General features: G+C 40.8%; 1 protein-coding gene across 5 annotated transcripts in view; it reads left to right on the top strand.

Moving 5' to 3' along the window:
• The window catches only part of TMEM108 (transmembrane protein 108), a 234263-nt gene extending 229415 nt beyond the window's left edge, over nucleotides 1-4848 (top strand). For 3 of the 5 annotated variants that reach the window (XM_074945536.1, XM_074945537.1, XM_074945539.1), the window contains 2 exons: nucleotides 1952-2106; nucleotides 4602-4847. In XM_074945536.1, the coding sequence (XP_074801637.1) occupies nucleotides 1952-2106; nucleotides 4602-4724 (278 nt within the window). In that variant the 3' untranslated portion in view covers nucleotides 4725-4847. Of the gene's footprint in view, nucleotides 1-1951; nucleotides 2123-4601 lie in introns of all 5 variants that reach the window. The other 2 variants (XM_074945538.1, XM_074945540.1) reach the window with 2 other exon arrangements.
• Nucleotides 4849-13446: the final 8598 nt, after the last annotated feature.

Genomic DNA, 13446 nt, shown 5'->3' with positions numbered 1-13446 from the left:
CATCTCCAACTGATTTTAATGGCAGTCCTGTCATTAAATCTCCAGGCAACTTTAAAAATTCTATCTATTTTAGGCATTTACAGAGCACCCACTACATAGCAGCTAGGAAAATTGAAGGAGTATTGTTGTTATTATGCTCACTTTATATAGCCTACCAATGGGGATAACTACATGTTCCACTTCACTTTCCAGTCTTAACATGCCTCCAGGGCAGAGTGGAGACATCTAGTGGTTATTGACACTGGTTGAATAGTCTGAAAAGATAAGGATCCGCCTGTGCAATTTTTATGACTGAGTACTTTCTCAGGCAGAGCAATTCAATTGATTTCAGTGGGACTGCTCACGCAGTGCTCACCAGCGTGACTAAGGGTTGCACAATCAAACCCTAAGGAAATTCATGCACTGGAAGTGAAGTTACTAGTAATGGATAAATTGAGGCAAGTCTGGATAATAGCGTCATAATGGCCTGCTGTTTTGAAATGTGCAAGCATGGTATGAAATATTTTTCCATTATTTTAATAAAGAGATTTACAGTATAAGCATGTCTGTTGCTGTGACTAAGACAGAGACTGCCTGAACTCAACCCATGAACAATTCCTCTGTTGTAGCTTACTCTATTTTAAACAGAGCTCTAGCTTTACGCTTTTGTATTGACATTCTCTGTGAATAAATGGGATGTGAAACTAGATCCATGGCAAACGCCCATTTGCTATGTTTGTCAAAATATACAAAGCATCTCTGACCCCTCTAAATTGTTTCTTTTCCCTTAGGCTACAATCCTAATAAGTAACTTTAGCTGGAGCTGAGAAAGTATTTTTTTCCTAATTCATGAATATTTTCTCTCGTTTTCTCTGATTAGGGATTTAGACATTAGGGAGTACATTTTCAGAAGGGCAGTCTTCTTTTTATAGGTGCAAATGAAAGTACATTCATCACCAGGTACTCATTGTGGGTGTAAATCAGGTACTTTAAAAGTACAAATGCTTTAGATTTGTGTCCACAATTTATTTTTGCAGGGACAAGTTTTGTAGGTACAAACTGAACCTACAAAACAAAGGATCGACCTGAACCCCACTGAAAATTAAACCCCTGGGTGTGCTTAAATCTCCACAGTTACATGGACCATTGGAGATTAGTACATATAGCAAAATGAGTTTGGCAGGCTTAAATAAAATTGCCCAGATTATTAAGCTTTTTTTTTTTTTTAAAGTAAGAAGAAGAAGATTAAGCCTCTCGATCCAAATCAAAACAGATTTGAGTATACTGAAAGCAATCCCGGAGAACTCTTTCTCAGTCACTTTAGGTTACAACAGCACGCTATGGAAGCTGATTATATTTACCCTGCTAGTAATATGAATTCCAGCATCACTGCATATGTCCAGTGTTCCATGACCTGAAGCAGATGCTTTTCCAAATGAACATACTAGCTCACAAACTTATTCATGGGATCCGTATTTGAAGCTGATTGGCAGTGTCTGTCTGTCTATATATCTAACTTATGATCTGCTAACATACTCCTCACTGCAGGATCTAAGTACTGCACAGGTAGAACAGATATATGCAGTGAGGTCTATAGTGGACTTCATGGAGTATTCTGCTATTCTTGAAGTTCTAAGAAGCTATTTGTGGTTTATATATATCATTCCAGTCATGGTGCAAAAGCTTCATCAAAAACAAGAGGGTTGGGTCTTGCAGCAAATTCTAAAAGTGGCCTCAGAAGGTAAGTAAAAGCTGCAATTTCTGCAAAGCCCAAAACATACTCTGTATGTGCTAGATTCTGAAACACTTGCTCATTTCAGTAGCATCTTGCTCCACAACAGCAGTGGAGTAAGACACTATTCCATGTGAGTAAGGATATCTGAATATGGCCACGTGTCTTGAGAAACAAATCCAAGTCACTAAGTGACTTCCCACAGAAACTATCAAATTCTTGTAATTTTTCTGTTAACAGCAGTTCTGCTGACAGTCTGCTGCATGAGGAGGAAGAAAAAGACATCTAACCCAGAAAACAACCTGAGCTATTGGAACAATGCTATCACCATGGACTACTTCAACAGGCATGCTGTAGAGTTACCAAGAGAGATCCAGTCCCTTGAAACTTCAGAGGTACCATAGTTGCATGGTAACATATCCAGCGACTGACAAGCCTTACTGAAACCATACTAGATGAATAATATTAATGAACTCTTTTGAAAACTTTATGTACATCCAGAGAAACAACCTTTCAAGGAAGCTCACCCCAGTGTGATGTGATGACACACTTACTGTATCTCAAAGATTCTGTGTCCTGTTGTTAAAGTTATGTTTTTCCAGAAAGCTCTTGCTGTCTATTCCTAGGACTGAACACCCTGGGTTAAGCAGTACAACACAAGGTTGTTCACTTTGGCCTTGCCTTAATTTGGGCCTACAGTTGAGTATAGCATTCCATTCAATGAGTGGGAGTGGTTCAGGGTATTTGTGCCAGTAGTGTGATTTGTGCCAATTATTGTCGACAGGGGTTCAGCTTAATCTCTGTAATGTACCCATATATCATGATGATGGCACAGTGGAAGTTAACAACATAAAAGATGTCTGAACGTCCAGTTCTCAAGAGGTTTCTGTAGCTTCTCCTGTGACAGTTTCAGGGGTGCATTCTACAAGTAAGAGAAAATTGTAAACACCTGCCAGTAAGACTGTGAAACCCTTACTTACACTGGTGAGCACTTACCCAAGCATGCTGATTGATTTCAGTGGAACTATTCACATGGATAGGTGCTCACCGGTGTGAGAAGTGTTCGATAGCTTGGAAGAAGAGGAATTAGTTGGCTTAGTTCAAGAATGTAAACTTGGGAATAATGGATGAAATTAAGCAAAGGATAAAGGATTAAACTCAAGGGGTTTGTCTACACTAGTGTCTATTTTAACTCAAGTTAGCTGAGTGAGTCAGGTTTGGGTACGTGACAAACATTTGTGTCCAGAAACAAGCCTTTGGGAAGTGTCTAGACTATCATTTACAATTCTGTTGGTTAACTTAGTTAACTGGCAATCATCTAACTCAATTTAAAACCAAACCACAAACTCCTCTCTAGCCACACCAAGAGACAACTTCCTAATGGTGAGATCTTTTAGGGCAGGGGTGGCCAACCTGTGGCTCCGGAGCCACATGCGGCTCTTCAGAAGTTAATATGCGGCTCCTTGTATAGGCACCAACGCTGAGGCTGGAGCTACAGACGCCAACTTTCCAATGTGCCAAGGGGTGCTCACTGCTCAACCCTTGGCTCTGCCCCCACTCCACCCCTTCCCCCCCCCCCCCGTGAGCCTGCCATGTCCTCGCCCCCCTCCCCAAGCCTCCTGTATGCCATGAAACAGCTGATCGGGAGGTGCGGGGAGGGAGGAGGAGGTGCTGATCCCCGGGGCTGCTGGTGGGTGGGAGGGGCTAGGAGCAGGGTGGGAGAGCTGATGCAGGGCTGCTGACTTATTACTGTGGCTCTTTGGCAACGTACATTGGTAAATTCTGGCTCCTTCTCGGGCTCAGGTTGGCCACCCCTGTGTTAGGGTGTGGAATAGTCACCAAAATGAGAAGGGGTGGAAGCCCTATAACTTGAGTTATTTAAAACTGAATTTGACATAGTATTAGAGAATATATTGTATGAACTGCTAGTGGCCCCAAGGGGCCAAAAACGCAACTAAGGATCAGTGCAGCATAGGGAGTCTCCCAAAATGCCCTCATACGTCCAGGACCCCTGGCTGGCCATTTGAGATTATGTAGGAGCACTGAGATGGATAGATATAGATATGAAATATAGCAACCCTTTGAAAAAATGTGTGGATATTTTTGCCTTGTTTTTTTTAAAAGTGGAGATTCGTTTTTAAAAACTAAATTTCTATTGATCCCTATTCCTGACCCCAGGAAGTACATTGGGGTTTGCGGCTCTGCAATTTCTAATTTTATAAGAAAATTTAGCCAAAGCCAGAATCGCAACTATAATGTTTCTTTGCTGTCTTGTCACTAATATGAAGTGGAAAAGGAACAGACTCCACTGTTAATGTCATCGACATTTTCTGGATACCATGGCACCACATATTCGCTCTTGTTACATTAAAAAAAAAGGTTGAAAACATATCTTTGAATTCATTCCCCCATAATTCCCTTCTATGCAGGCTTGGGAGAGTCTTTCCTGTAGCTGACTGGCTGGGAATCATGGATATGAAATTTCACAAAATATTACTTTTGCAAAATTTGAAGAAAGCAAAATGACATATAGAGCCAAATTCTATAAAATGGCCTATAATTTTGGGCTACTCAATTTTTGGGTGGCCAAGTTGAGTAAGTAGTGGTCTGATTTTACAACCCACAGCTCCCATTGACTGCAGTTTGGCAAAACCTCTGGAAATCAAGGCCTGGTTTTCTAAAGCTGGATATCCAGAAATTGGGGCGCCCAAAATTAGGGGACACTTTGAAGAATTTGCACATATTCTCTCGGCGTTAAACTCTATAGATCTTATAATGTAACCACATTCCTTTATATTCCATAAACACACACAGCAATGTGCTGTGATGTACACCGAGGGTAGATAACAGAATTTAAATAGCTCATGCTCTTTTTCTCTCTTTCTCCTAGGACCATCTGTCTGAGCCACGCTCCCCAGCCAATGGTGATTACAGAGACAGTGGGATGGTCCTTGTTAACCCATTCTGTCAAGAAACACTATTTGTAGGACATGAGCAAGTGTCTGAAATATGACCCCACACCTGTCCTTGTATTGCAGTTCCATCTTTAGTGTCTCCAAATTATAAATAAATATATATATTATAAATATAATCTTTGTGTAACCCTGAATTATGAGAAATGTTTTCAGCTTTTTTCCCCCCTAAGAATTGTCAACCTCTTTTTTATAAGTGTGGTAAAACTTTACAGAGCAAACTGTGGCTTTATAAAATAAAGGTATTTCTAAGCAAAACACCTATTGAACCAACTGCTTTTCCTGCTGTCATTTACTAAATGCTTATACAGAATGTTTAGTCTGTATCACCACCAGGTAAGGTTAGCATCACTGAAAACAGTGCCTGTTTGGTACTACACCCTGTCATGATGCAGGGACAACCTGCACCTGTGAATCTCCTCTGTCTCTCCATGGGCACTCTTTTGTACTGACAGACCTCTACTGCACTTTGTCCAGAATGGAACTCCACAGTTACCCCGCTTTAGACAGGATCACTAGGTTTCACCAATTGCATTTACCTCAGCCAGCCCAAATTGGTTTGGGTATGGCTACAGAATCTTCTCTAGGTACTCGTGAGCAGTGTAAAAAGCAATGGCTCAGGACAACTTCTTCAAAAACAAGGTTTCAGAGTAGCAGCCGTGTTAGTCTGTAGCCGCAAAAAGAACAGGAGTCCTTGTGGCACCTTAGAGACTAACAAATTTATTAGAGCATAAGCTTTTGTGGGCTACAGCCCACTTCATCGGATGCATAGAATGGAACATATAGTAAGAAGAAATATATATACATACAGAAAAGTTGGAAGTTGCCATACAAACTGTAAGAGGCTAATTAGTTAAGATGAGCTATTATCAGCAGGAGAAAACAACTTTCGTAGTGATAATCAAGATGGCCAATTTAAACAGTTGACAAGAAGGTATGAGGATACTTAACTTTAGGGAAATAGATTCAATATGTGTAATGACCCAGCCACTCCCAGTTTCTATTCAAACCCAAGTTAATGGTATCTAGTTTGCATATTAATTTGTCCAATCTGTTCTTAAAAACCTCCAGTGATGGGAATTCCACAACTTCCCTTGGAAACCTATTCCAAAGTTTAACTATCTTTATAGTTAGTCTGTCCTAATATCAAACCTAAATCTCCCTTGTTGTAGATTAAGCCAATTATTTCTGGTCCTATTTTCAGTGGACACGGAGAACAATTGATCACCGTCCTCTTTATATCAGCCCTTAACATATTTGAACATGGACATATAATATTCATAAAGGTGAAACAGATATCACCCCTGTTCGGCACAAATTCTACATTAGATTTGCATGATAGAGCAAGTGCAGTGATCTAATATGCTGGGATATTTTCTAGCTTTTCCTCTGGGATGAGCTATGGAAGACAGACAACAACACACTGAGCCCCTCTCAGCCCTAGCACTGTAGTGCTGGACCCAGACAGCATGCTGATGCTAGCAGTCCCTGAGCTTTAGCGAATTGGATAGCAAGTCTGGCAGAAGTCCAGTCATTGCCCCAGCAGGGAACGGATAGCCAGGTCAACGGCTTGGATAAGGCACTACCTCCTGTGAGCATCTAGCAACCTGAGCTGAGGGGAGTGAATGCTGCATCTTTCACCAATCAACATAAGAAACGCTATACAGCATGCTCCTGCAATGCTCTCTGAATGCTTCAGTGCACCTCCCATTCTTCTGCGAGATCGCCACACCCCCAGCACTCCTCCTATCAGACAGTTTTTACCTAATGATTTAGGGTGATCATAGGAATCTGGATAGCAAATATGTGCAATACCGAGGGAAGAATAGTTCCCTAGGGGACTAATACCCTGCTCTCCCACAGACAACACTCACACTGAAGTCCTGGTGACAATGGAAGTTTTGCCAGTAAATTCTATAGTGTAATGGCAGTAAATGAGAGCCCTCCATAAAACTTGCCTGCAAGTTGCACTAGCCAACTTAATTAAGATCTCTGTTCAATGAGCAGTGGTGGGTAATAAATATCAAGATATCAGGATGTATTAAAAGCAATAGAGAATAAAATGAAAACTGTAATGTCATTACCTAAATCAATGGCATGTCCTCCCCTTGAACAACCTAGTACCGGCATCAAAAGATGTGTTTTCATTTTTTGCTCCTGAGATCCCCTTTCCTATACTGTTCATTGACTGAGGTCCAAGCTCTTCTCTCTCTATTGCTATCCTTTACTCACTAGATATTTTTATTTATTTATTTAATGTTGCTAATTGCATACACGGTTTAAATCACGGGTAGATTGTGAGACAGTAGAGACCCTGCCAGGGTTTTCCAGTTGGACAGACAGATATTAGCTCCTACTCTGGGTGCTTTGTGCTACTCAAATGAAGCCAGAACACCGGCTTACTTGGCTAGCAAAAAATTTCCCTTGCATAAGGGGAATGCTCAGGTGCTGTAGAGCTAGTGTAGTCCCATCGTCCGGCAGGCATGACTAGATAAACAGGAATGTGACCAGGGCCCCGTTAATCTACCTGTTCCTTGCTGCCAGATTGGCCCCGAGTGCTGTGGGTAGCTGGACATAAATTAGTGCAGCCTCCAGGTTGCCACTAGTCTAGCATATGTCATTAATCTAACTAGTGCTGGGGCTAGAATCTTGGAGCCACAAAAGCAGCTTAGACCCACCCCTTCTGCAATGCTGAGACAGTACTCCGAATCTGGGCCACAATCTTCACAGAACCATAAAATCATAGCTTTTAAGGATAGAATGGCTGTTACTGGTCATTTCATTCATCTCTTTGAATCAGAGAAGTATAGTTTCTCTGCTTCTCTAATAGGTAATTAGATTTACTGTCAAGAAGTTATTGGATATGGATATGGACAATGAGAGCATTCAAGTGCACACACGCTCAACGAAGAGGCAAAAGCTGTACATCCTTAACTCTGGTGACTGAATGATAAACATTCCATTTGAGGAACATCTGATCGGCTTAGGGTGTAACAAACTTCACTAGGAGTCTGGCCTGTGGAAAAGGCTGCAGGACACTGTACACTGTGTATTTATCATCTGAAGCATAAAGGGAGAGTGAATAGAGTTAAATTGATATCTTCCTTACAGAAGCAGGTACAATTCCCGTTGGCTTAAATAAGAGTTGTACTTAACTTCTGCAAGGGCTGAATTTGTTATATGCTATATGGGGAAACTATACTGAAAGTATCATTTAAAAAAGACTGGAGAACTTTTAGCTGTTTGATTTGTAATGTAGATTCAAATTGGATATTTGAGTAGAATAGGAATAATAGAATATATATTATGTCTCTCCATATGTACATAGGGTCTGAGTCACACTTGCTAGTACAAACAATGTAAATGCAAATTTCACTCTTCTGTACCAGCAACAGTCTCTACACCAAGAGGGAATTCGCCCCTGTAGAAAGACAAGCAGTGTTTATACCACCAGCATCTCCTTAAGGTACTTCCAGGGGAGTGCTCCTTTAATTTACCAGTGGGGTTCTATAGAAGGCACTCCATCAAGGTTCCCTAATAAGGTCACTGAATCAGCACACTCCCCAGGAGGTCATGGCCATAACCCTACCTGGCTAGCATTACCCACTGGCACTGGATAACGTATACAACTCTCAAGTTTGAAAAGATAGCACAAGTCTTTAATCTACTCCAAATGAATTTCACACAATGCTCTCTACAGAGTGAAGGACTGAGGAAATACTAAATGTCTTAATTAAGCACATATAACAGATTTTACAGCTGGAGGATACTTATATAAAGACTGTAAGGAATTTAAACGCTGTTGCCCCATTATTCAACACAAATTTTGGAAAAATAAAGACAGACAACACCATGCAGAAAAATACATGCTACTCAACATATCCTAGCTCCCATACCTAGAGAAACAGCATTTAGAAATAAGTAGTAAAGATTTTTTGGATGGCATGGCTTAGAAAGGATGCGTTATTTCTAGTTGGCGTATGCAAGGATGCTAATTCAATCTTAACATCTACAATAAATATACCTACCAGGGCCCTCTGATTTCTGGGCATGCTTACACCACCACCACTCCATGAAAAAAAGTTAGCAAATCTAACCGTCCCAGTATAGAATTTTCCTGCATACTACAGATGCCAAATCTGCCTGGCATGAACCTTCTTAATAACAGGTTTCAGAGCAGCAGCCGTGTTAGTCTGTATTCTCAAAAAGAAAAGGAGTACTTGTGGCACCTTAGAGACTAACCAATTTATTTGAGCATGAGCTTTCGTGAGCTACAGCTCACTTCATCAGATGCATAAAGTGGAAAATACAGTGAGGAGATTTATATACACACAGACCATGAAAAAATACACATTGTAAGGAGAGTGATCACTTAAGATGAGCTATTACCAGCAGGAGAGTGGGGTGGGGGGAGAGAAAACCTTTTGAAGTGATAATCAAGGAAGGCCATTTCCAGCACATTTCCAGGAGTTAACAAGAACGTCTGAGGAACAGTTCGGGGGGAGGGGAGGGGGAATAAACAAGGGGAAATAGTTTTACTTAGTATAATGACTCAACCATGCTCAAATAAATTGGTTAGTCTCTAAGGTGCCACAAGTACTCCTTTTCTTCTTAATAACAAAAGCCACAAAATAATTCACTGATGGAAAAACTATGGGTGTAGACATCAACAAGACATATAAAGCAGAGTGGCATAAAACAGGTCTACTAGAGACAGCAAACTAAATTAATCACTACAAAATGCTAAACAGACTCCACTGGGACTTCACCAATTAGCTCCTACCCTAAAGGTCATGGCTGATGATAGCAAAAAGGATAAGGGATACGGGCTACGGGACTGCCCTGACATAGTGAAATACTGGCTAGAAATCTGTCCCCCTCCTTATCCTCTCTCCTCACCCCAAAAAAACTAATGATTTTAGTTCCCAGGTCTCAAATATTCTATAGGCAAATGAATAATGGTGGCTACAATTATCATCAAACTCACCGTCAGACACTACAAATTAAAAAAACTATACGCAGAATGGTTCACACCAATGACAGTCATCTCATCACTCGTGACAACTAGGCAAATGAAGGAAAACCGCAGCGTCCTTGTTAGAGTGCATAAACTCAGTTCTAGAAAGCACATCCAAAACCAAATATCACCTCCCAAATGTCCAAACACATACCTAGGCAGCTTTTATTATAGATATAAGCTAAAAGTCCATGCTGTTGCACAGGTGTAATTCATAAAGTCATGTATGTAAAACAGCCAAAAATGGCTGAGAATTTATAAACCGGACTGTAACAGACCACGAATCCCAGCAATAACTGAACCTACCAATATTGTAAACAAAAAGAGCTCTCAGTTTTTGATTGTTTCCATCACTGCACACTGACTGTACAAACATTCCAGGCTTCCGAGTGATGTTTGGGGTTATCATGCTCACTGGTTCTGTTGGGCGGTGTGTGTGTGTGTGTGTGTGTGTGTGTAAGGGGATTGTACTGAGAGATCTGTGTTGATTTATGCAGGTGTCAAATGAGGGGTGTGTGCTGCAATGAGGAACCGTGTGTACTTGGGGTTGTGTTGTGCTGGGAGAGTTGTGTTGATTTGTGTAAGTGGCAAATGAAGGTGTGTGCTGAAGCATGGCAGTTGGGCCAAAAAAGCCACTATCTATGCAACGTCCCTCATTACACCAATGAAACTGTTGTGTGCAAATTAGCTGTAGAGTAAGGGCACTGATTGGCTGAGTTACCTATGCTATCACAATGGTCTAGGACTCTTGGCAGGGCATAGATACATGCCTTATTGTAGCTGCGTATAACACAGATATAACTCATACAATCAAAACAGTTGAAAATGCAAAAACTGGACATGAACAGACTGAACCTGGTGATATTGTGAACAAAAAGAGCCGTCAACCATGCTTGTAACTGTTTCCATTAATTCCTAATGACTTTACAGACATCATAAGCTTCAGAGAGACACTCAGTGACAATTCTGGAATCTTATCATATAGATATATGTGAGGACATTCCAGTCCAAATCCACCCCACTAAAGACCCATCTGAACGCCCATATATAAACCTACACTACACAAGGTCAGTGCTTGTCATCAGTATACCACAAACACACCTGGGTACATGCCCATATACTAATCCTAAACAGGAACAATTCTGATTTTATAATTTTGATGTGTCTATTGGACCATGCATGTCAATATGCATGGCCTCTGCTTGCTGAAAAACATTATGCCACGTGCCTATTATATCATCTATTTACTTGTATAAACTACCCATCCAAATACTATGCAAACACCCAATAAGGAAAAACTGAAATAAAGAGAATGAAAAAAAAGTCTTTTAACCTTTATCTTCCATTTAGTCAGTACGTTTCATTCATGTGCACCTATGCTATTGGGGGTTTTAAAAATACAGAAAAAAGAATATGGCAAGCATGACATATGCTGATAGAATAGGTAGAGCTAACTCTGCAAGTTCTTTGCAGTCCTTAGCCAGAAGGCCGGTGGTTGTGATGTGATGCTTCATATGGTTGTAAAGGTGAAGTTAAAGTCCGGAGAAATGACAATGTAATGTCTCAGAGACCCAGAGAAACTCTGGAGGGTGAAGGGGAAATTCTAATTTCTGAATCAATTAAAATCCAGGTAGGTTATGTTCCTGTTAACTCTTTGGAAACTGGACATATATGCTGGGAGCCAGCTTTCAATACTCATGCCCATTTTGAGTAGTAGTTTACTCCACGAGCAGTCCCCTAGGTACAAAGCGATTGGATGTCTAACATAGTGAATGCCAATGAAAATGAGGTAGAATCTGAGGCTAAATTAGAGAAGTACAAGTTAAAATTACTTAGGTAAGTAATATGTTTTCAAGTCAGCACGACCTGATGAAATACTTCCTAGAATACTCAAGGAGCTCATTGAGGAGATATCTGAGCCATTAGCAATTATCTTTGAAAACTCCTGGAATCTCTCGTGTCTTCCATAAGACTGGAAGAGGGCAAATATAGTGCCAATCTATAAAAAAGGGAATGAGTGCAATCTGGGGAATTACAGACCAGTCACCTTAACGTCAATATCCAGAAAGATATTGGAGCAAATAATCAAGCAATCAATTTGCAAACACCTGGAAGACAACAGGGTGATAAGGAACAGTCAACATGGATTTGTTAAGAACAAATTGTGTCAAACCAACCTAACAGCTTTCTTTGACAGGGTAACAAGCCTTGTGGATAGGAAGAAATGGTAGATGTGGTATGTCTTGACTTTAGTAAGGCTTTTGCTACTGTTTCACATGACCTTCTCATAAACAAACTAAGAAAATACAGCCTAGATGGAGCTACTAAAAGGTGGGTGCATAACTGGTTGGAAAACCATTCCCAGAGAGTAGTTATTAGTGGTTCCCAATCAAGCTGGAAGGGCATATTGAGTGGGATCCCGCAGGGATCGGTCCTGGCTCCGGTTCTGTTCAATATCTTCATAAATGATTTCGATAAAGACATAGAGAGTACACTTATAAAGTTCGCAGATGATACCAAGCTGGGAGGGGTTGCAAGTGCTTTGGAGGACAGGATTATAATTCAAAATAATCTAGACAACCTGGAGAAATAGTCTGAAGTAAATAGGATGAAATGCAATAAGGACAAAGTAGTCCACTTAGGAAGGAACAATCAGGGCTTGTCTACGCTTACCGGGGGATCGACGTGCGGCAATTGATACATTGGCGGTCGATTTAACGGGTCCAGTGAAGACCCGCTAAATCGATTGCAGATTGCTCTCCCATCGACTCCTGTACTCCACTGGATTGAGAAGAGTAGGGGGAGTCAACGGGAAAGCATCTCCCATCGACATTGCATAGTATGGACCCCACAGTAAGTAGATCTAAGCTATGTCGATTTGAATTACGCTATTCAAGTAACTCAAATTGCGTAGTTTAGATCGAATTTCCCCTGTAGTGTAGACGTGGCCTCAGTTGCACACATACAAAATGGGAAATGACTGCCTAGGCAGAAGTACTGCGGAAAGGGATCTGGAGGTTACTATGGATCACAGGGTAAATATGAGTCAACAGTGTAAGTGTTGCAAAAAAAGGGAACATCATTCTGGGATGTATTAGCAGGAGTGTTGTAAGCAAGACAAGAGAAGTAATTCTTCCACTCTACTCTATGCTGATAAAGCCTCAGCTGGACTATTGTGTCCCGTTCTGGGAGCCACATTTCAGAAAAGATGTTGACAAATTGAAGAAAAATAGAGGAGAGCAACAAAAATGATTAAAGGACTAGAAAACATGACTTCTGAGGAAAGATTGAAAAGACTGAAAAAAATGGGTTTGTTTAGTCTGGAGTAGAGAAGACTGAGTGGGGGACATAACAGTATTTCAAGTACATAAAAGGTTGTTACAAGGAGGAGGGTGTTAAATTGTTCTAGTTAACCTCTCAGAATCAGAAAAGAAGCAATGGGCTTAAATTGCAGCAAGGGAGGTTTAGGTTGGACATTAGAAAAAAATTCCTATTAGGGTAGTTAAGAACTGGAACAAATTGCCTAGGAAGACTGTGGAATCTCCATCATTGATGGTTTTTAAAAACAAGTTAGATAAACACCTGTCAGGAATGGTCTAATTATTATGCTTTGAATACAGGGACTGGACTAGATGACCTCTCAATGTTCCTTCCAGTCCTACACTTCCGTGATTCTACAAATAGGACTACTCATGAAGTATGGTACTTCTCAACATGAATAAGGGTGCCAGAATCTAGCCGTGTGT

Source organism: Natator depressus, chromosome 2, assembly GCF_965152275.1.
Source record: "Natator depressus isolate rNatDep1 chromosome 2, rNatDep2.hap1, whole genome shotgun sequence".
Classification (NCBI taxonomy): Eukaryota; Metazoa; Chordata; order Testudines; family Cheloniidae; genus Natator; species Natator depressus.
Note: the sequence above shows the minus strand (reverse complement) of the source record. Positions and strands in the feature narration are given on the sequence as shown.